The sequence below is a fragment of the Nipponia nippon genome, unplaced genomic scaffold (genome assembly GCF_047370975.1).
Source record: "Nipponia nippon isolate SJK-2023a ecotype South Korea unplaced genomic scaffold, ASM4737097v1 scaffold_5, whole genome shotgun sequence".
In the NCBI taxonomy this organism is placed as follows: domain Eukaryota; kingdom Metazoa; phylum Chordata; class Aves; order Pelecaniformes; family Threskiornithidae; genus Nipponia; species Nipponia nippon.
This window is the reverse complement of record NW_028262369.1, coordinates 14,443,756-14,466,868: the sequence shown is the minus strand read 5'-3', so window position 1 is coordinate 14,466,868 and position 23,113 is coordinate 14,443,756. Positions and strand designations below refer to the sequence as shown.

At 46.2% G+C, this 23,113-nt stretch overlaps 2 protein-coding genes across 3 annotated transcripts in view; both read right to left on the bottom strand.

The window, feature by feature from the left end:
• Nucleotides 1-68: 68 nt before the first annotated feature.
• Nucleotides 69-11,889, bottom strand: AP5Z1 (adaptor related protein complex 5 subunit zeta 1). 2 transcript variants are annotated; one of them, XM_087731613.1, is made up of 18 exons: nt 11,534-11,889; nt 11,003-11,226; nt 10,582-10,719; nt 9,996-10,182; nt 7,670-7,814; nt 6,435-6,547; nt 5,785-5,953; nt 5,201-5,341; nt 4,785-4,822; nt 4,544-4,706; nt 4,096-4,274; nt 3,454-3,596; nt 2,462-2,611; nt 2,115-2,226; nt 1,611-1,708; nt 1,204-1,336; nt 816-1,030; nt 69-489 (listed from the first exon to the last, which is right to left on the bottom strand). In XM_087731613.1, the coding sequence occupies exons 2-18, from the start codon at nt 11,041-11,043 to the stop codon at nt 219-221; spliced, it is 2,436 nt and encodes an 811-aa protein (XP_087587739.1). In that variant the 5' UTR covers nt 11,044-11,226; nt 11,534-11,889; the 3' UTR covers nt 69-218. The 2 variants fall into 2 exon arrangements, with proteins under 2 accessions (XP_087587739.1, XP_087587738.1); XM_087731612.1 differs by having other exon boundaries at nt 11,003-11,889.
• Nucleotides 11,890-12,607: 718 nt separating this feature from the next.
• FOXK1 (forkhead box K1) overlaps nt 12,608-23,113 on the bottom strand; it is a 57,419-nt gene continuing 46,913 nt past the window's right edge. The window contains exon 9 of the mRNA XM_087732858.1: nt 12,608-22,365. Within this exon, the coding sequence (XP_087588984.1) occupies nt 22,145-22,365 (221 nt within the window). The 3' untranslated portion in view covers nt 12,608-22,144. The remainder of the gene's footprint in view (nt 22,366-23,113) is intronic.

The following is a 23,113-nucleotide window of genomic DNA, read 5'->3' as shown; positions in this document are numbered from 1 at the left end:
AGGGACAGATAAGACAAGCTTAGGAGATAGAAAAGCAACAGGCGCTAGGAGACACAAACACAAACAGCCTCAGACCAGAAGAGCTGCCTCAGCTCTACTTATTCCCGTTTTCTGTTTCATTCACCATCATTTGTTCCTCATCTCCAGTTCAGAGCAGGGCATCAGCAGAGTCCAATGAATTGCAAAAAAGGCTGGAGCCTCTCAGAAACCTCATGTCCTCATGCTGGCATGAAGCCAGGAGCCGGCTCTAGGAGACGGGTGACTATCCTCAGGGCAAAAGGGAGGGAGTCATTCACCTCTCTCTGAAACCGTGTACTGGCCACGTCTACAGGTGGTGTGAACACAAACTGAGCCACGCTTGGCATTTTCAGTAGGTTCATGAGCTCAGTTGCCCGGATAAGGATCTCCTCAAGGTCCTCCTCGCAGTAAACAGAGGTGACAGCAGGGCTCTGCACAAATGTCCTCATCTTGGACAGGAACATGGACACCCTGCAAGAGAGAAGGACATGGCTATCAGCTGGCAGGACCTCTGCATCTACCAAGGTCACTATTTAAGCCTGTGTACTCCAAAAGGCTCTGTTGTAGCTGAACACCAGATGCTACCCACCCCCTCCTCCTGATGCACAGAGTGCTCGTCAGCAGATGAATCCCACTTCCCCAAACTGTGCTCCTCCACAGCGTGCTTCCTCTGTCCTGTTTCAGTTTCAGGTTCCATCAGTTACCAAGCTTGATTATTTAACACTAGCTAACATCTGTTTGGACCCACCAGATCTGCATGTTTCAGCCTTTTGCCCTTCCCTGCCATCCCTCCTCACCTGGGGATCAAGTCCTGGCTGCGAGCTGCCAGCTTGGTCAAGGTGGCCATAAGGACACTGATGGCACGGGGTGCGTAGCTGGGGGTGCTAGCCAGTGGTCGGAGCTGGGTGATTTCGAATAGCATGGCCTCTAGAGTCTCAAAGAATCGGTTGATCTGCTCCACAGTGCAGCGCTTGTCATAGGACACAGACATGTACTCTCCAATAGCCCAGACCTGAAGCGAAGGCAGATGTGCTCAGGGTAAGCAGAAGGAAAGGGGATCGAATAATTTTTAGGGAATGGCAAATCAGATTAGCTAATGCTAGGACAGAGGAGAGGAGGAAAGGGAAGGTGACCAACAGATCATACTGCAGTTGGAGCAACCAGAAGCAAGCAGGCCCTGCTTACCACGTGGGTGAAGATGGCCTCCTTGTTCTGGATGTTGCTGACTGTTCCTGAGAACTCCAGAATCTCCTTGGACAGTTCCACGATGAGCGCAGGGTGCAGCTTGCAGAGCATCACCAGCTGAGAGCTCAGCACCCTGGAGGAGAGAGACGGGCAGAGCTCAGACCTCAGGCAAGGCGGTCATCACCAAACCGAGAAGGTGCTGGCAGCACCCAGCCACTGGCACAGTGGCTGTACACTCAGGATGCTTCCAGCAGGGCTGAAGGTGCAGTTCCCATTTTGCATCCTCCAAAGATGTGCTGCAGCAGGGACTGGGCCACAACTGAAAAGGCTCCTGGGCTGCCCTGGGCTGCCAGGCTGCAGCCAGTGGAAGAGCTGGGAGCTGGGCTGAGCCTCCTGTCCCATCTCACCTGTACACGTCATCTTTAAATGCTGGGATCTCATAGAGCTGGTCACTCCTCTGTAGCAGCAGCACCACCAGGTGGTTTATCAGCTGCCCATCTGCAAACTGAAAAACAGCCCTTGTTTCAGCAATACCAGTGACTTCCAACAGCCAAAAATCAAACTAACCAGCCAGATAAGACGGCTGGCACAGAACCAGCCTGGTCTAGCAGGAGGGGAGCAGTGCACAAAGCAGGTATCAGGCACTCATTCTGCTCTCACCCACCTCCTTTACAGCTGGCTGAGAGAACAGCGTGAAGCCTGACACTGCACCATGGAGCTTTTCTGCTTCTCCAGATGAAGCAGCCAGCTCAGTGCTGGTTCATGCCAGTATTAGACCATCCCATCCTCCCTTCATGCACCCCTCTGTTGAAGCTGCAGTGTCCTAACAATTTTGCTTCTACAGCTGCTCTTCACATAACAAGAGATCCCCGTGGCACGACTGGGAGCCAAACTCCCCCAAAAGGGCCTACCTCTGCCACCACCCTGAAAAAGAGCTCCAGTAAGACAGGGACAGTCTCCGCACATTGCATGACCCTTGGGCTGCTGGCAAGGGATCCCAGCAGCTGCCGAAGTGGAATCAGCCTGCGGGCAATGGAAGAGTTACTGTTGAAGGCTTGTTCCCAGCTACTCTCCTGGCTGCCCTTCCCTATCCCCCCACAAGGCCTTTGAACGCTTGGCAAAGCTAACACAGGGAAGATCAAATCCACCTCACCCCAGCTGAGAGCAGCTATGCCTTTCCCAGCAATCCCAGCGCTGCCTCCCAGAGCTGGATGGCTGAACCAAACCCTTGTGGCAGCCTCCTACAGCAGCCTCCTACCTCTCTGGGGCGTCCTCGGGAGCAGACTTGGTGCGGAGAAGATACTGGAACACGCTCTTGTAGAGGGGATGGCGAAAGGCTTCCAGACAGGTGGCCGGCTGCACACCTGGGTCGCTGGCAGCCCTCTCGGAGGTGGGAAGAGCAGCTGACCTAGCAGGAGGCACACACAAAACGTGCTGCATTATGAGAATGGGCCAGGGCATAGCTGGGATCCTGAACGATGGAGTAACTCCCTTTCCACTGAAACAGGGACAGCAAGTTGGTCTAATCCAGGCCCTCTGGAAGCCACAGAACCAGGATGACAGAAAATTATGAGCTCAGACCCGCTGGGCTCGGGCAATAGTTCCAGAATTGCTTCTGTATCACTCCTGGGAAAGGGGAAAATGGCACTCTGTATCCCTCAGTCATCAAAGCCCACCAACATCTTGCCTCTAGGATGACTCCGTTTTCTGAGCACTCCAGAAAGAGATGCTAATGTCAGGGAAGACAAGGAAGAGCAGAGGTATAGCAGTGAAAGCCAGTCCCAGTCCTACCCCATCTTCCTGGAGACTCACAGTTCCTAATGACCTCAGGAAGAAACCTCTGTATGCCTCTAGGAGAACAAAGCCAGAAAAGATGGGTAAGAGCAGAGAGGGAAGGCCAGGTAGCCCACATCTCCGTGTTGAGGTGGTGGCTCACAGCAGACACTCCAGCATGTGGCAACTGTTTGGAGCTGGATATGGAGAGGGGAATAACAACAGCTCCCTGAGCCCCAAAGACAGTCCAGTACCCAAGTGTAAGAGCTGGTCACCTTCTCTTCCCATGCACAGCACATTACTAGGAAAACCGGGCTGACATCTGTGCAGCTTTGTGTTAACCTGACTGTAGCAGATGCCTCTCATTCTGTGACAGCAGCAGCCAGAGGGCTGCTGAGGCTCAGAAAAGCATGTACTAGGCTATGGTCAATGTCAAGACCCTGATTAGCAAGCGAGAGGAAGGGAAGGTAGCATTACCTCAGCTGGATGTCCAGAGCTGCTGTCAAACAGGGCAGGTCAAGCAGCAAATGGAAGATCTCAACAGCTGTGCCTGCATCCAGCAGAAATGGGAGAAGGTCCACAAACTCAGAGATAAGGGGTGGGCTGTTCCATGCCAGAAACTGCAAGGAACAAGCACAAACTGCTGCACTATCCCTGCTACTCCACCACACACCCAGACGATTCTCACACTGTGACCAAAAGGGATAGGGAAGGGAAAGTCACTTCTGAAAAGCAAAACTAGAGAAGTCTGAGGGTTTGGTCAAAACCTGGGAGGCTGCTGGAAGCTCAACACAGGCCTCTGGCAGCTGGTTCAGTGGCTGGCAAGCTGCAACTTATTAAAGTTTTCCAGAAACAAAGCACTGTGTCCTGTGTTTAATGCATTTCCCAACCCACTGGCAGTAATACTAACGCAGACTCTCCTCTACTGGCAGTGCTAATCACACCCAGAACCCTCTTCTCTCTTCAAACTCGCACTTGCTTTTATAACAGTCCCTCTTGCCTGTGCTCTCCCTAGCACTGCCATGGAGGCACACGGAGGGCTCTGGGGTGCAAACAGAAAGTTCTGGGGCACAGAAAGGAACGTGCAGCAGGCTCCTGTGCTGCTCCAGCAAGTTGTACCTTGAAGAGATTTGGGAAGCTCTGCCTGAATATGCTGGAGGTCTCAGTGAAGAGCTGGCTGTTGTCTTTGCAGAACTGGACAAATTCGAAGGCCAGTGATGGGTTGTGGAAGAGCTGAGCCGGGATATCAGTGAATAAGTGCTTGTAGATTGCATTGGAGTCCACAGCTGACATTTTGCCTGGGAGGACACAGCATGTTGCTGAGCACAGCCCACCCAGCAGCCCTGCCCACAGGGGCTCCGGGGGCTAAGCTAAATCTGGGTTATGTTTTTCTAAAGAGTACAGGACACCCCAGCTGCTGGGTCTCCTGGAGTGGGATCATCCATCCCAGAGTACAGCCAAAGCTGAATTAGCAGCTCTGGCAGCCAGCAAACTGCCAGGACAAAAGGCTGTGCTAAGAGTATGCAAGACTAGATCATGGAGGAGGGGGTGAGAGCTGATGACTTACTGTGGTTCAGGAAGAACTGGGCAATGGGCAGTAGTGCCCTGGCATAAGTGGCATCTGCACAGATTCTGCCATGCAGGACTTTCAGGAAGGAGACTGCGCGGTACACGTAGGAGGAGTCCTGTTTGCAGATGATGTCCATGATTGTCACTGCCTCAATGAGACACTACAGGAGAGCAGAGAGTTAGATCAGAGTGAGGAAGCCACAACTCCCAGAGTTTCAGCCCTACCTCTGTGTATTTACAGCTTTCTGCAGGTCTCCATCATCTTTCTTCAGGGGTCCTGCCAGAGAAAGGAGTCCAAGTTAAACTTTGAGTCCAAACAGGAATATCAGGCTGTTACTTTGAGCACTAACCCAGATTTCAGGACAGGTGGGAACACATACTGATCCCAATTCCAGAGTAATGAGAACCAAGTTCCACAGCCCTCCCTGCAAAGCAAGGGTAGGAGGCAGAACACGGCCATTGCCTCCAAATCCCTCCCAACACCCCAGCTCAGGGCTGGCCAACGACTTGCACCAGAAGCTGCAACAGGTCCCATGCCTAGAGCCTGACTGCGGACTCTAGAGAGGGAGATCCCAGCCCAAAGAGGCAGTGAATGAGAAACGTTTTCAAGAACGCTACCAAGAGAACTCCAAGGAGGGTTCATGGCAAGACTCACGCCGGTTGCTCTGCTCAATAAGACGCTGGCAGTACTCGAAGGCTTTCTCCCGCAGACGCTCCTTTGGGGGAAGCAGGCGACTAGATGTGGAGGTAGTTGAGACCACGGACATAACAGATCTGTCCATTCCTGATTTGTCATCTACAGAATAAAGGTTACCACATAACAGCTCACTTCATGGGCAATGTAACCCACACAGCTGCCCAGCAACAGCAAGGGAGCTGCCTATCCCCAGGTGCACTGCAAAAAAAAGGAGGCTGGGGAAGAAGGGAGTATTATAAGAACACTAAGGAGATGCTGTCTCCCACCAGCCAGGCCTTTTTTCTCAGGGACCCATGGGGTTTTGCCTGAAACCAGGGGACTCACTGAACAAATAATTCCTTGTGGAAGGGTCAATAAGGATCAACCAGGAAGTTTTATGATATTCCTTCCCAAAGTTTCTCTGATCCTAGTTCAAGAGCTCTGAATTCTTGCCCATATTCCTGCCACTTGCTGGGTTGCTGATGCAGCCACCTAATCATCTCAGAGCACACGCCCGTCTTGGGGGTGCAGCCCACACTGGCCTGCAGCCCTTCAGTTCGTACCTGAATTAGGGGTCTTCAACCCCTTGCCCCCATAGCACAGCAGCCAATTTCGCAGCATGGAGAAGGCTTGCACGTTGAGCCACTGGTCCTGTGTGTAGTACTGACCCACTGAGAGCACTGTGAAGAAGTCTGTGGCAATGGCGCCATCCACCTCTGTGACAGGACCAGGCTATGAGAAAAGATGCAGCAGGTCAGATCCCCAGGGAGAGGCTAAGTGAGAAAGCAGGGAAAACTCCACTGAGCCCATGGAGACAAGCAGCCCTCGTTTATATGTACTATGGGGCCTGCAGGGGGGCAGTTATTCAGAGAGAGAAAAGCCAACTGTGTTGGATCCTTTCCCCTCTCTCTGACACAGGCCTCATTTGCAATCAGCTTTTACTCTGAGGTACATGGTCACTAAAAGACCCTCCCGTCAAAACTACTTCAAGGATCAAAGCTCTGGCTGTACAGCAGAACTCCTAAATCTTGGAGCTATAAATCACCCTACTTTGCTTTCCTATGTGTCTTGACCATTTACCCCACAAAAAGTGACAAACAGCAGCACTTCTAGGTTACCATTTCCCAAAAGAAGCTGATTTTAGGAACCTGAAACAGCAGGTAACTGACTAACAAATGCCCCTGTGAGATGACCACAGCAACTCAGCACTTACCTGTCTGGTTCTGGGATTGGAGAAGAAGCCTCCAGAGGGCTGAGCGACTCCTTGCTGAATACTCGCATACCTCAGCCAGTCGGCCATCTTTTTACTGACTACATTGGTATGCTCTGTACAAGGAAAGTCACAGGGTCATTGCTAGGTCGGGCAGAGAAGCAGCCTCTACAACATACCCCTGCTACCCCTCAATTGCTGTGCTTGTCCTCCAGCCTAGATCACTGTCTCTCTGACCCAGCCATCAGTAAAGATATTGGTACCCCAAGATGGATTGGTACGCCAAGGTGGATGCCCTATACACCTCCTCATACTACTTCAGAGTCCAGGATTGCTCACACTCATTTCAGAGCTCTGTGTCCTTTTCTCACTCCTAGCCACTGGATCAGTCTCATTATTATTTTGCCTCTTTCCTCAGACAAAAAGTCAGGGAGTAAGTGCTGGAACCAAGGACTTGGGCTACCAGATCAGTAAAGAGGTACTTGTTGCTTTGCCTCCATCCACAGTTGCTATTAGGAGGAAGGTGCAAAAATACGGTCAAATCTATTCAGGCACTGGCTGGCTTCAGCTCTGCAGACAAAGGCATAAATCCCTCACAGAGAACATGCAGAAGCTAAGGCAGGTAATCCTGCCCGCTCAGCCAGCCCATACACGCCAGCCCAGTGTCCTCCCCAAAGCTTCTCCTGCATACTGCATGACATAGGCAAACCTCACAGGAAACCCCCAGAAACAGACTCTTGCTCACAACACAACTCCTCATGATTTTAAGCCTGGAATGCCCTCCTATGGTTTACTCACCAGGGCATATCGCTCACCACTACCCATACAGTCCTACCTCTCCTATGAAGAGTACCCCTAGGTGTTTTTGCTGTTCTCTTGAACAGATACACAGGCACATCTCTCTTTCTGTCTCTCACTTTGCCTGATGCTCTTCCGGATAGCTGCAATTTCACACTCCTACTGCACCTGGAGACCTTAGCTAGGGTACATGTTACTGTGATACAAATCCATACAGAACAGAGACTCTGGCCCCCAGAAGGGGCCAAAGCAGCTGAAGGCCAAGTCCCATTTTTGAGTGGTGGAACATATCTCGCCCAATAAGTTCACTTTCCTTGTGGCAGATATCACTTTTAACAGCAGTTTCCAAGTCCTACTCCTAGCCAAAGCCTTCAGAGAGTCTTCTGATCGCTATACACATCACAGCCAGATGGTAATCTCAGGCCTTCCTATATATTTACCTTCACTTAGAGATTCTGGTGAAATAGTGATGACATTTGACAGGACAGGAAGAAGGTACTGAGCACTCTGACCCTCAGGCAGTCTTCTTTCGAGGACTTTTACAATACGCTGCCCCACAGCGGACACTTCAGCCTTCTTATTTCCCTTAAAAATAAAGCAGAGGTAAAGCTAGGCAGATCTGCTAGTGCTAGAGACCAATACCATACAAACTCTTCCACCAGGCATCAATACCAATGTCAAACATAAAAAGAACTTAAGCACAGGCTATTTTACCACATTTTACAGAGATCATCTGTGATGTGAATTCACAGATCCCAGGAGGGGAGAGTACTTTGATGGAGCAATAGGTTTGTGGACAACCATCACCTGAAGTGGAAATTAAGAACTTCAATGGATGTCTTCAAATGAAACACTATTATCCATCAATTCTAGAGCAGAGTGTACTAGCACTAACCACTCCCCATGTGGTCAGTTTGCTAGCTCAATTGTTAAATTAGAAATTTATGAACAGCAAATGGACTGTTGCAACATGTCCTAGGACTCTCTGGTTAGTCCATATCCTCACAATGTGGAAAATAGTGCAGCTTCCTCTTTTGGAGGCTGTTATAGCTGTGGCTCTGAGATGCTGTCAAACCCTTCTGTCCAAGAAAACTTTGTTAAAGATGACAGGTTTTCTTTCTCCGTTAATGTCATCATGCCAACAAAAAGTAAACCTTCTCTACTGCTCAGGATCTTGGATAGCTGGCTGCTGAGGGCAGTGAACAAACACCAGTCTCTGACACTCCCCATCTAATAGTCAGATTTGTATCAGAACACTATAAGGAATTCAGAAATCGCAGGCGAGCTTCCAATGAGGAACTTCATGGGGGAACCTCACACATGACTGGGCTAATTTCAGTGCTTCTCTCATGCATAGACGTGAATAAATTGACCAAAGCAACATACAGACAAAAAAGTTTTAGGTTTACATACAAAGAAGTTTTAAGGTTTGGGGATGGGGATCTATGCAGTGAAGGAAAATAGAAGAGACAACCCTGATCCTGCCGCAGATACACTGCTGCAGCCCACTGCAAATGATGGGGCTACTTATGTGTGCTGCTGACACATCTCTTGTTGCTCAGAGGAAAACCTGACTGAACTCAAATGAATGGCAGGTTTCCAGCTCCTAATGCAACACCAGAGGCTGTGTTTTCTGGAAAGCCAAAAGCTTTACAAAAAGAACATCAGCTTTGCAGAGCCAAGGGGGGCAGGGGGGCAAAGAGAAGGAGGATGATTTCCACCCAAAGCAGTGACAAATGAAAATAGGCAGAAGATGTTTTTAAAGGCTCTGCTGAAGTGTGGCTGCTTTCATGAGTCAGGCTGCTGCTCATTGCACGCCGTGTTAGAGAAGTGATACTGAAATGGCTAAATTATAGTAAGTTTTAGTAACATAAAAAATTGATGAAAATATCTTCATGGTTTTAGTTGTAATTAACAAAAATTAACACACAGGGTATGTTTTTATATTGTAGAACTGCAAGACAGTCTCAAGGCTGGATATGAGAGGGAGGTGCTTTGTAAGGCAGCATGTAAGTAATACGACACTGTTTTCTGTTTCTATGTTTTCATTTCCTCTAGCTAAGCAAGACTCAGAGCAGTAATCAGAAATGTAGGAGGCATTTCTAAGCACACAGTGAAACTCAGAAGTTTCAGAAAAATATTTTATCTTTAATAGGCACAATAATAGTAAAAAAATAAAAGGTAAGAAAAGAAAAAAAAGTTTCCAGCTTATTCCCCAGAGGGTAGTCAATGCAGGCAACACTCAAAACAGGAAGGTCCTCATGTTTTCTTCTCCATGAAGAATCTAAATTTTTGAAACACTATCCACATTTATAGCCCTACATGTTTTATAGGTTCTATGTATATTTTTTTACATTTGAACATGAAAGCCAGTACCATAAAAAGAAAAAGTAGTCGTAATAAATTCACTCTCAAATCTTTTGCTCTACAGGTTCAAGGAGCCCTGACTTGAAGTCTATTACAGCAGCTAGCACTAAAATGTTCATTTCTGCTCCCAGGTAGTTACAAGCCTACTTGAGGCCCTCAGTCTGTACACAGCACAATTTTAAGCAGTCTTTTTTATCAAATACTAAACACAAAAAGTTACCATTTTTTCCTACACAAAGTAGAATAATCAGGTTCCTTAAACGAACATGGAAATGCTTCTGTTTTTTTCCTAGAAACTTTCAATTGATTTTCACTCTCCTTGAGCTCAGCAAACAGGGAACAATCAGAAAGCAAATCCATATTGACAAGGGAAGATTTCTGACTTGACAGGTCATTTACCTGCACCAAAAGGACGGAGGATACCAGGCTCAAGAGCTTTGTATCTTGAATCTCATCACAGGAGAGGCTCAGATCATTGCAAGGTGACATCTCTCTCAGGATGGCAGCACATAACACCTGAATCTGCTCAGGGCACTTGGACGAACACAGCACTGTCTGCAACAGTTCCACAAACTTGCCATCTAGCCTGCAAGAGTCACAGTAAAGCATCACTACAAGGCAAGAAAAGATTCAGAGATTTATGTCCTGCATATTCTTGGTCTTGGAACGATCTCCCTTGACAGTAATCCTAACTAATACCATCTTATCTTCTCCGCTTCTGAATTTTGTTCCTTAGCACAGCTTGAAAGACCACTCAGTGGCACAAATACTTGTTACCCTCACTGCAAAAGGAGGTAGGCATCTTCTACTTAGCAATGGGGAAAAGAAGGCAAAAAGGGGCTTTACGTTTATATCGAGCTCAGTGTTTTCAAAACAGGGCAATTTTTAAAGCACTAGCGCCTCCCCCCCCCCCTTTTTTTTTTTTTTTTGCAAGAAAGTAACGCTTTGCTTCTTACGACCATCAGAGAGACACAAGGCCACTCACTTGCGGGGGTACTTGGTTGCGGCGACGGCGAGGTGCAGCCTCTGGAGGCAGTCGGCGGCCTCGGGGCCCAGCTCCGCGCCCTGCAGCAGGGCGGCGACGCGGGAGGCGAATCTGCGCAGCTCCTCCTCCTGGATCTCCCTGGCAAGGGGCAGCGGCCGTCGGGACCCCGGCCGCGGCCCCTCCGCTCGGGGCCAAGTCCTGGCCCTCCTCGGAAGCCCCGGGGCTGGAGGGGTGCACCCACTACCACCCCCGCCCCGCCGAGGCAGCGCCGGGGCCCGGCTCCCCCCTCAGCCCGCCCCAGGGCCGGTACCTCCGACGGGACCCCGGCCCGCCCCGAGGGAGCCCTGCCGCCCTCCCCCGGTACCTCAGCACCCACCCCGGGGTGTCAGCACTCCTCCCGGTGCCCCAGCCCTCCCGGTACCTCGCCTGCTTGAGGAAGCTCTCGGCCGCCGCCGTAAACATGCCGGATGCTCCGCCGCTCCCCCGCCTGGGTGCGCGGCCAAAGCGGACCCCAGAGGCGGGCGGTCCGGCCGGGACGGCTCCGGGGGCACGCGGCTGCTCCTGCACGAAGGTTCCGGCTGCCGGGGAGGCTCCGGTGGGGCTGAGGCATGGCTGGCCCTAGCCCCGGGGAAACCGGGCTGGATCCTGCCCGCAGAGAGGAGGGAAGAAGGAATAATGGCAAAATCCTCTCTATTAACTGTTCACTGATTATTTTGAGAGGATATTGCTATTATTCTCCACCTCAGGACCATGCTCAGGAGTCCAAAGCGGAGCTTGGCTCCAAAGCCATCCCACGGGGCACAGGGGAGAGCCCCTCCTGGGGACTCAAACCTACGGGAACCATCACTGCATGGCAGACAGGGCAGAGCCTGGCTTAAGAGGATCATGGCAGAAGATGCCATTAGCCTTTCCTGGGACCTGTTCCAAGAAGGGCAAGAGGTGTTAGAAATACCTGCTCAGCAGGTGGTCCTCAGAGCTTCCAAAAGGTTAAAAAGGCATTAACATTTCTCCATTAGAAATGTCTCTCCTCCTGACTGCTAATAAGCCTGAAGTTCATACCGCCATGCCATGCACCCTGCAGGGACGAGAGGACGCCTTGGAAGGAATCTTGGCGCTTTGCCCTTTGGTACTTCTCTGCCCCATGACCCCCCCGGCATTAAAGTTCATTAACAGTGTGCCTTGGCAATTAGCCAGCAGAGCACCAGCTCCCTTTTGCCCTCCGAAGACACAGCAGCATCCATCATCGCAGCTATTAACAGTCAGAGCTGCGGCAGGCAGCAGGCTGGGGTGCAGAGGGGACAAGCACGAGCACTCAGATTTTTCCCCGCACATCATCTCTGGCTGCAGCAGAAAACATGACAGAGATATAACAATTTTAAAAGATGGCCCCCAAAAATGGCTCTGGCTGAATATCTTTGCTACACTGTGTACTTGGTTTTTTTTTTTTTTAACATTAGGTACTCAAATACAGCTACTTTACGTCAACTGGGGTCTTGAAAAGATATTCTATTCAATTTTGGAGCTCAGAATGACTTTGTTCAATCAAAATAAACCCTGAACTTAAATTGTAGCTCTGTTAGGAGGACAAGGGAAGAAAAACCTAACTATAAGGTAGGTGGATAAAGAACTATTTTCTGACCTCATCCACTTAAATGAAACCATTATTATAAATTACAGGGAAATACACCGAAATTATAACAATGTTTCCCTTCATGACAAAATGAAAGCTAGAGCTGGAGGAATAGTTTATAATCCTCAGGGGAAGCATTACGGATCTCAAACACACACACACGTACATATGTTCACTCCGCTGAGAGTTAACAGCTTCCCAAATAACCGACAGGGGATCACAAGCAGGATATCTGAACTCCCAAACAGTGCAAGGTGTCCAGACATATACTTCCCTCCTACAGCATTTAATGAAAATAATAAAAGGGAAAAAAATACTAAAACACTCTGTCCCCTCACATTGTGCGAAGGGGTAGACTGTACAACACAAACTGCTGCAGGAATCTTAACCCCCCTGCAATACTACACTGGAATGATGCAAGTCTGTCACTCAAAAGCAGCAAGCAATTTCAGGGCATTTTCTCTTTCATATATAATTTTATTTCTGGTTATAGAAACAAATGCTAAGAGGAGAAGCAACATTCCCCAACCACATACATCAAATTAAGGTAACAGAACAGAACAGTTAAAATAAACGAAAAAAATAGTAGAAATTTAAAACTTTGTTATAGCTTTAAAATATTAACGTTCTTGATACATTAGAAATCACATTCAGATCTCAAATTACTTAAAAAAAAGTATGGCTCCATATTAAAAAACAAAACCACTGTATCCCATTTGATGTGGAAAAGCAGGTCCTGCTCCTCGGATGCTCGTATTTGCCATCTCCTCTGGTGAGCAGCAGCCTCCTCAGCACGACCAGGACACTCTCCCACCCCTCGTGGGAGCCACAGTCTGCCTGTGCAGTTAAGCATCTCACAGGAGCAGTGCTGCACCATGGCCAGATAAAGATGATGAACTTCACATCCATTGCCCCAGATGGGCTTTCCCCCTTGGGATACACACCTGCTTTTTAAAAAGCACTGATAACAAAAACAAGTCACAAAAAATACTTCTGGTATCAGCTGTAAAAAAACCCCACAAAAACCAAAACACCTGGCTGGAGGTGTCTTGTACAGGCAACACCAGGAACTGAAATGCAAGCATGGCTTTAGTTCCCCCATCCATCTCCACCTTTAAATTAAGTGCCAAATCTAGGTGAAAGGGGTAAGGCTCCCCCAGATCTCTGTAGCAAAACACCTCGGTCAAGCCATCGAGGTATTTCAGGTCCTCATCTCACTGCAGCCTTCCCTTAAGGACTCACTGGGAATGAGTATCTGCAGAACAGGGGGAGATTCAGATTTTTTTTTTTTTTTAAAGCAAATATTCAGAGTTGGATTTGACTTTCCAGCTTTACTATCCGTTGCTCACATACATCTTTTGCTTTATCCCCAAATAGCTTTTAACAGTCCTTTGGATAACAGTCCTTTGGATAGCTACAGACTCTTAAACGCTCTTTTTGGCTACGCAGAGGTTAGCTGGCAGGCTGGATAAGGCCAGTCTCATTGCAGTACAAATAGCACGTCCAGAACCCAAGACAATATCCAGTCTTGTAAGATTTTTGTATTTTAAAGCCATTCCATTTTCCATATCGGTATATTTGAATAAGTTTTTTTTTTAAACATTCTCAGTTTTCTTTTCCATTAAAGCAAAAAAGATCTTAAACAATACAAACAATATTCTGGTTCCCTCTACTTCAAGCCCATTTGGGGGAGAAAAAAAGAGAGATAAAGCAAGTTTAAGTTTACAGTAATTAATTTGCTAGAGAGCCAACTTGCCTACTTAGCAGCCTGTCCACCTCCGAAGAGCGGCATATAAATCAGCAGAACATTCAGATGCTCTGCACCAGACTTTTAGCAGCAAGGCAGTGAAACAGAAGGAAACCTCACTTTTTCTGCTCCATTTAAATCTCATTTTTCTTCAGCTAACAGACATTTCTCCTCAACATTGCCCTTAGCTTTAAGAAAGGCTCTGTTTTGGACTGCTTTAAGTGAAACTGAGGTGGGGCAGAAGCAGGACCGAAAGGTCTGGATCATGGCAAAGGTGCCAGGGTCTGGGATACTGGGTGTGTTGCTTAACTCAGCGGCAGACACACAGCAGTAACCAAATGCTAAGGGAAGTCTGGTTTTCACAAGGGCTGTTGTCTGCCGAGGAGGAAAGCTGTTTCCTTTCACCGTTCCTATTCTGGTTACTCTTCTTGCCACCAATCCTGTCCTCCCTTAAGTATCAAAGCCCGACCACCTGACAGTAAGCAGGAACCGCGGTGAAGCATTCACTCAGGTCCTTAGAGAAAGCAATTCCTACTTCTAGAAGAACAATTATGATTAGGAAGCCAAGTATCACCTGCTTTTAAGATTAATTCTCAAAAGGCCCAAGTGGGTCAAAATACATAGTTCTGTGAATTTAGTGATCCTTGTGGAGTTGAACTACGACTGAAATTTGGCCAGTTAGGTAAAATTTACTCCCTGTGAACGGGAAGATTAGAAAAACACTTAGGCATTTGTTTTTCAGGGGATATACACACCTCATGCCCCATGAAGAGACAGAAGCATCATAAAAGGAGAATAATCTCACCACAGAGGAAAAGAAACTATTTCATAGTGCCCCAGTGTTAGCTTCACCACCTGACTGACAGACAGGAATTCCTCAACCTTACAGCATCCTCATGGACCCTCCAATAATTTCCTCTGTTAGAAATAAGATCCCATTACTTACAGAGCAGAATCTGTAAAGAACTCCCTGATATCATATCTAGAGGTAATTTGAGGCGAGAAAGGATTCCAGCTTTCATTAGTGCCATTTTGGGGGATTTTCTTGCCAGAAAAGCAGCACAGACTGGGGTTGCTGAAAGCATGACAAAGCCAGAAGCCGGGCTCCTACACACGGAAGATGCAAGTACCAAGTCGCCTCTTCTGCTCTGCAAGAGGAATGAAAGCAATCATTGAAGTAAAGCTGCTTCTACTGGCTGCCCACATTCATTACAAATATAGGTATGTCGTTCTTTTAGAATCAGTGCCTGGTGTGGGAATTTACCAACATACTGTATAAAAGCCTGTGTAAAGTACCATTTAAGAGAAAGAAATAGTCATGGACCATTTATATATCTATATTTACATACACACTCACACACACATTAATAAATATAAATTTTATGTTTACACAGATCAAATTTAATATTCTCTGAAAAAAAAAATATTTAGAGGGTTTCTTCCTTAGCTGCCACCCATGAATTGTCAATGGTTTCTTTGACCTTGAGAGCGAAGGGGTAGACTTGGCACAACTACCCTCAGGCTCTGAAACTTAAAGTGACATGTAAGGAAAGGACCAGCCATACATTCTGAAGGGTTTTAATTCAGTGTTGGTAAATTGAAAAGGTATCAAAAGAGTTTTCTGAACATATAAATACAAAGGTTAAAAGTTGATTAAAAATTTGGAATTTAAATATAGTGCTCCAAGAAAAGCAAGTATTTCTCAAAATGTCTTGCTCAGGCTAAAGTAAAATGCTCACTGCTGTATTACCACCCTGTGAAAGACAACCTAACAGAGAAAGCCCACCATCGCAGCTAGGTATTTTTCCACTGATTATTATATATGCATATATCCACAGCCGTGTGCAGACACATGTGCCACCCTGCAAGTAACCCACCTAGCAGACGGAGATGCTGACCTAACTAGTCATAGCCAAATAGCCACTAGGCAGCCACAGAGAAAGAGGTGCTCCAGCACAAAGTCACAGCTACGTTTTGATCAGGTCCAGATTAAAATGCAAGAAGGCAGCACTTCCCACTCCTATCAGTTCTAGCAATCCAGATGACCTTGTAGTGTAACTGTTTTCTGCAGCACAGCTGGCTCCATCGTAAGCTACACTTTACAACAGTAGTGTATGCTATAGTAGTAGCAGCTTTTGCATAATTTTTCACCCAGAAAGAAACAAAAAGTTACATGACTGAACAATCTGTTGTATAACTGCAACCTAACACACAGATTCTTACCAGATGCAGACCTTCAAGCAACAGCATTAAATTAGGGGTTGGATTAAAGGACTGGAGTTGACAGAAACAGCTACAAATAGAGGGGGAAAAAACTGTGATGGGGAACAGAAACAGGAGCTGCCCGAGAGACCAGCTGGCAAGGGAAGACAGATCATTTGCTGCAGGATGGCATTTGCCAACTCAAAAGCTCAGTGAGCAGCAAGGGCAAAATTATGAAGCTAGTCATGCTCCTGAAGGGGTTCACTCTTAATGCCCTAGTCCAGCTTATTAGCAGCAGGACTAAAAAACCTGAAAGATTTTGCATCAGGGTAGAAACTCAAGGCAAGTTCCACATTGGATTGAAACTATCATTTGATAAGGTAAAGCACAGGTATTTTTAAAAGTCATCAGGATCCTTCAGCACTGCCTCTTGTTCAAAAAGCTCCAAGACCCAAGCTGGCACTCTTCCTTGGAAGAGAGGGACGAGATGGTTGCGTATGTACAAATGCAATCCAGAGTATTTCCAGTTCACTTTGCGACTCTTGCTGCAAGACAAGTGTAAGCATAAGAAACAAGAGACCAAACAGGTATGGGCTGTACTTGCAAAAGTGTAGCTAGCAGGCCAAGGAAAGTGATTTTTCTTCCACTCCATCCACCACTTGTCAGACTGTACTTGGAGTACGTTGTGTTCAATTTTGGGCTCCCCAGCACAAGCCAGACAGGGACCTTCTGCAGCAATTTCACCTGATGCCCTGGGGGCTTGAGCACAGTGATGCACACAAGAGACTAAGACAACCAGTTTGGTTCAGCCTTAAAAAAAGGAAGCGAATGGGGAAAATCTTACTGGTGTCTTCACCTATTTGGAAGGTGCAGAGAAGACAGAGCTAGGCTCTTCTCGGAGGTGAGATGCGATAGGACAAGAGGCAACAAGCACATGCAGCTGCATGGGAAATTCTTCATAGATAGCCGAGAAAGTTTTCACCTCATGGGTGGTCAAAGTGGAACAGGAACCAAAGTCAGGGAACCGCTTATCTCCAGAGACATTCAAACCTCAGCTGGACAAGGCCACAGCAGCATGATCTAGCTGCACCTGCTCTCAGCAGGAGGTTATAGCAGAGACCTCCAAAGGTTTCTTCCAACCCAAGTTATTCTATATTTCTACACAGCTACAACTGGCCAATGGCAGAGACAACAAACAGAGATTTGATCTTCCTTAATACTGCAGTTTCACGTGATCTGTTTATCACAGTGCTAAACTGTAATTTTTAAGTCATAGTTTAAACCTCAGAAACAAAGATGGATCAACCAACCAGTTGAAATTTAATCCTTAGATGCAATAACCTTGAAGAAATAGCTTTTGATCCTCTATGGAAAGGTACAGAACTATTGCTAAATTAAATCCTTGTCACCCAAGATCCCCAAACCTAGGTATGGCAGGGAAGTGTTTCTCCTTTCACCCTACATTTTGACATTCATTTACATGCTAGTACACAGAGTGATAGCAAATATCTCACTGGGAAGCTCCCTTGCTAACACAGATGAAAAGCTCTAACATCAATTTAACATCCCCAGCGGTCAGCGAAAACACCACACTGTATGAAGGCTCAGGGCAGATGTTCTCACTTGCCTAGATATAGGTCCCTAGGTTTCTGTGCTTCAAGTTTTATTTTACTGCTCGCATTTCCCTGAAAAAGGGGGAAAATATGTGGAAGTTAATGGTGAATGACAGTTCTAAGTCAGTACACAAGACAGATGTCTAAAACGTGCAAAACCAAGTTTGCTCCACCCAAAACCTGAAGCCAGACCATGACATTGATTGCAGAAGCACTGTAAAGGCTTCAGCTATTGTTTAACTGTTTCTTTCCTCTTACAAAGCTTTAACATGGCTCTGAAAACACACTCCTGAACAAGCTGTGCCCAACAGTAACACATCTAAAACACAGCATGAAAATTAAATACAGGGTGACCAAATAGACCTTTCTCAACCTGCGCTCTGGAGCCCCATGCATCCCACAGGTATTTTCATCTTTGAGTCCTTGGGAAGAGCTTAATGCAAGGTGCTGCTCCTGTCAGTGGATAAAAATGAGAGGATATGCTACAGGGGACAGAGTTAATGGTATGGGGGAGGGAAGAATATGGGAAGAAAAAGGAGTTGAAAAGAATATATGAGCTAATCATGAACTTCAATTCTGTGCTCAGTACTGTGTTGTGTTATCACTAAATCAGATTAAATAGATCTCACTGTAAAAAGCTTCCTGTATCACAAGAGCCAAGGTCAAGACAAAACAATAGCTAAGGAATTCCAGTGGAATAAAACCAAGAACAACTGCATTCAGCTTTTGCAAACTGAGGCAACAAAAGTTGCTATAAACTGACCACAATCAGAGTAAAATTAGTCTTCGTCATTGCCTAAAATGAAAAAAAAAACCACAAATCAATAGGGAATGGTGAAAAGTGAATTCACACGTTAAGAACTCAGTTTTAAAGTTTTCCCAGGTTTAAGTTATAGCAGGTTAAGTATTCAACATGCCTTGACCTTCATTATACAGACAGCAGAAGATGCAGTGAAGCCTCTTACTCCTCTCCCCCTCAGACCTCCTTCAGTTAATATAATTGAGGACATGAGATGCAACTTTTTAGACAATAAAAACAAGATAGGCAATCAATTTAAAAATAATCTGAGTACTGCATATAACCATTAAGGTAGTATTTTCTTTCTAGTTGAAGACTTAATTCTACTATCACATTAATTTTCACTCCTCTGCAGTGCTGAAAAAGTCTGGGGAATCAGGACTGATATGTAAAAAGAGTGGTGCTGTCTTCCAGACTGAGCAGTGTGTTGAAAGAGTTACTCTGGAAGCCTGAAACATGTCACATGTTCCAGATGAGGACCACATTTTTCCACAGCTCTCAACAGGATTTAGGAAGAACTGCTATTTTACCTAGAATCAGGCAATGATATAGGCAATGTACAGGCAAACCTACAGGAAAAAAGAATTTTCAAGTGGCATGGCTGCTTCCCACAGTAGCAGGGGTATGCAGCAGACTGATAAAGCAGAAGTCCCCTGACAGGATGAACTGACAAGTTCCAAACACCTCAAGCAGAATGGGCGAACAGATCAAAGATATTTGCTTATCCTCAACTCGCATTTTAACCAGCAGGCATCATGAGCCACAAAAGGAAGCGTGAGAAAGTGTTATTCTGTTCTAAATACTGAGGAGGCAAATCTATACATGCAACCTGAGGACAGACTTTCAAGAGGTACCTATAAAGCAGCAGCTGGTGTATGAGAACACCGTGATTCAGACGATGCATTTCTATGGTGCTGGACTAGTTTACAGAAGTTTAGGGCCTAATTATTTAGACTTTCCAAGAGAAAAGCAGCAGTAAAGAAAAACCCACAAAACCTTTGGCAGCTTCACATCCTGAACAGTATTCTGTTAGTTGCTCATCTTGCGCTGACTCACCCAACGTACTGGAAACCCAAAGACTCCTCTGCTTCAGGAAAGCTCCCTGGCCTCAGGGCTGTTTCAGAGGCATGTCTGTATATACACCAGCAATAATGATTAATCACAGATAAACTATACTGCACTCTCATTTGTGCATTCTTCCTTGAAGTCCGTTTTATTGAATTCTGACTTTGAAAAGGCTATAGAAGACAGAGCTAATCCATGTGTTTTCTGCTATGCCACGCCTAGCCTTCCTAAAAGGAAAAGTGACACCTGGAGGCTGGCCTGCTTCAATTACTTTGTGGTCTGTAACAACCCTCCCTCACAAAATCCTTTCAAAAGTATTAAAATCCAATGTAATAACTTGGCACTAAAGGCACACACCTGAATTATGAAAGCCTAGCTGTAGATAAATGAACTGTCCTGAATATTTTGTTTGCCTCTAACTGCAGAAAGTAACCGCAAATCACGAGACCAAGAAATTCTTTCATTCTTTCAGAAATATTTCTCACAAAACAATTGGCTTGACAATAAAACACGACTGGGTTTTATTCAAGCAGTGAGACTTGGCTATTGAATAGGATTTGGCAAAGAGAAAGGAAACCTAGAAGGGAACAAGTGATGCCAGCTGTTACCTTGCAGATTTCCTCCCCCTCCCCAAATTCCAGCAGACTTTCAGTGGTTGTGCCTTACCCCCTAAGCCCCACGGACATACTGACAGTATCATTTACTGCACACTGAGGAAATCTTTTTGCAACACGTTTATGCAGTGGGCTTGCCTCTCGGCTCTGCAATAGCATTGTCAGACTGTACAAGACAGCAACCTGACAATAAATCAGTACAGATAGGGGGATAACCTAACAAAGGCATATCCCATCCCTCTTAAGTCGCTTTTGCCATTAGCAAAGTATTTTTTTTTTGCCATTACCATTACATTTTCTAAATTAAAAGATCTCTGCTGTGCTGCCAGAAGACACATTAGCCAAGGGGATCACAAACAGGTGTAAAACCAAAGGGGTTAGCTGGAGGTCATGCAGAGGTTGATTTCTTTGCCAGTCACACAGCATCACACACACCCACTCTTCCACATGGCTGAAGTGACTCAAATCTGCTACGCTCGTAAGACGTGCTTGTCCTACATGAAGAGTCTGGAATAGTTTGAGTAAAAGCCTCCTCCTACTGGCCAGCTCAAATGGTCCTTAAGGGAGGAGAGATGGGAGAGGGAGCAGGCAATGAAAGGAAACCTCCAAATTCCTTTTGGAAAACCTGTTTAAGGCCTCCGGTGTCTTTTGCCACATGGAAAATAAAAGGCCTCTTTTGCCTTGGTCTCTACACAGTTACAGGATTTGTATTAAACACTGTACAAACTTTGCTGCCTCTCACCCCAGCTCTCAACTTCCCTCTCAGAATAACAAAGGAGCTTTGCTTTTAGCCATGGCAGAGGGTCAGTGACAGACTCCTGCACAGCCCTGGCCTCCTGACCATCATCCATCTAGTTGAGGAACCATACTACCAACAGGAGGTGAAGGTGGACTGGTTTAGTGCAGAAGACCAACCAGTATTTTCTCAAGTTCACAGAGACAGCAGCAATGTCTTCACCTACAGTCCTACTTTGAACAAAACCTAGTGCTCCAGCACAGGATGTGATCAATCAAATGCACACAGAACCTTTTGGAGACACCCTTCCCCATGTGATCCTTTGGCTGTTGTCCAGAGCAAGTGATGAATAATTGTAAGAAATCATTGAAAGTACAAAAGCCTTTGTTTTTAATATCTTTACAGGAACCAAATTAATACAGTTCCTCTGTCATCTTATTCTCCCTCAGAGGGAATGGAGAGAAATTGCATCTGGAAATCCAGGTGGTTGAGCCCTGTAACTCCTCCTCCTGAATCCCCACATAAATAACATTTGTTCATATTCAGGATTTTTCTGTTTAAAAAAACCAAAATCATTTGCCTTTTTCTTTAAGCTTGGTACCACATTTCTTTAATGCTGCTGTTGTGAGATACTGCACCCATCTTTCAACATCTGATTGCCTTAGGTGGCCTTTTCAAAATGGTCCTATGGTTCAAAGCTCTGAGAAACACAGTATTAAGGCATAGAAAATGAGGAGTTTTCTTTCCAGGGAGCAGATTGTATTTGTGTTACATTCCTTTAGGTGCTGCACTGTTAATCCCATCCCCTTGGAGCCAAAAGGGGAGGAGACAGTTAAAAATATCCCAGCAGTCATACAATCAGTTGTCTGTATTTTTTTGAATCATTTTTTTTTTAAAAAAAGGAAAAAATATCCCATAGGTAAAGACAGAACAGAGTTCCAGGTATGGGTTCTTGGGAGGGGTTTTCCATTCTTTTTGGCACCTTGTGATTCTAACAGATGTTGGCCTCCCATTTAAAAATATGACTTTAAAAAGAGCTCTTTATCCACTATGTTTTGAGCTGTTACAGTTGTGGTTTGTTTTCTTTGAAAGCTGCTTTAGGGGCTGCTGTCATCCCATGCCCACCCCACATCACTCCAGCTCCTCCCACCGGTTCTTCATTCACTGGTTGCCTGTCCTTGTGGCACTGTAGATGTGATGACTCCAGTTTGGGCTGGGACTGCTCCACTGGACTCTTCTATCCGGGGTCTTTTGACTTCAGGTTCACTGGAAGAGGCTGCTGCTGTCTCTTCGGTCCCTGTCTCACATACCCGGCTGACTACAACAGGAGTGGATGAGCTGGCCTGGGCTGCAAGAAGCTGCAATGGATTTGTAAGAGCTGGGAAGTAGGACAAGAGAAAGGAAGATAATTAATGTGATTAATAGCACAAGTGTTTGCTATTCCAGAAAGCAAAAAAACCAAAACACTACAGTCAAATGCAGCAGCTGGCATGTATTCAAGCATTGTTTTCAAGTCCATTTTGAAAGGCTTGTTAGCCTTGTCTCTCCCTCTCCCTCCACAATCTCAGCTTTGTGCAAGTTAACAAAACTGGTATAACCCCTTTCATAGGAGAACTTCTTCCTGTCTGTTGTCAAACAAGGCATTGCCAGCTAAGCATTCATCTCCAGAAAGGGAGGATCAATCCCCTGTTAAAATTACAGCACACCTCCTCTTTGAGAGATAGTTCTCTGGCCACCTACAATCAGAACTTCTTGCAAGCTACAACATCTGTGTGCTGTGTCTTCAATTTAGAGGGCTCTTTAGCCCTGCTTGCACAGTGAGAACAGCCAGTCTGTTGGGAAACTAGACCGGAATCCAAATATTGAGTGTACTGATATCTCACTTGTAAAAGGGGCAGAAAAGAGCTTACCCCAGACAACCAAATGTGTTCCCATCAGAACTGGGATCAGAACGTAGGAATTTCTGGCTTCCAATCTTGTATTCCAGTACTGACCAAAGATCTCACCCTCCCATTAAAAAAAGTGGTGAGAACAAAAGATGATTTAAGTAGCAACCCTCCGTAAAAATGTCTACAATTCCTAGTTCCAGACAGAGAATGTGCTTACACACTGGCTTTGGCACACAA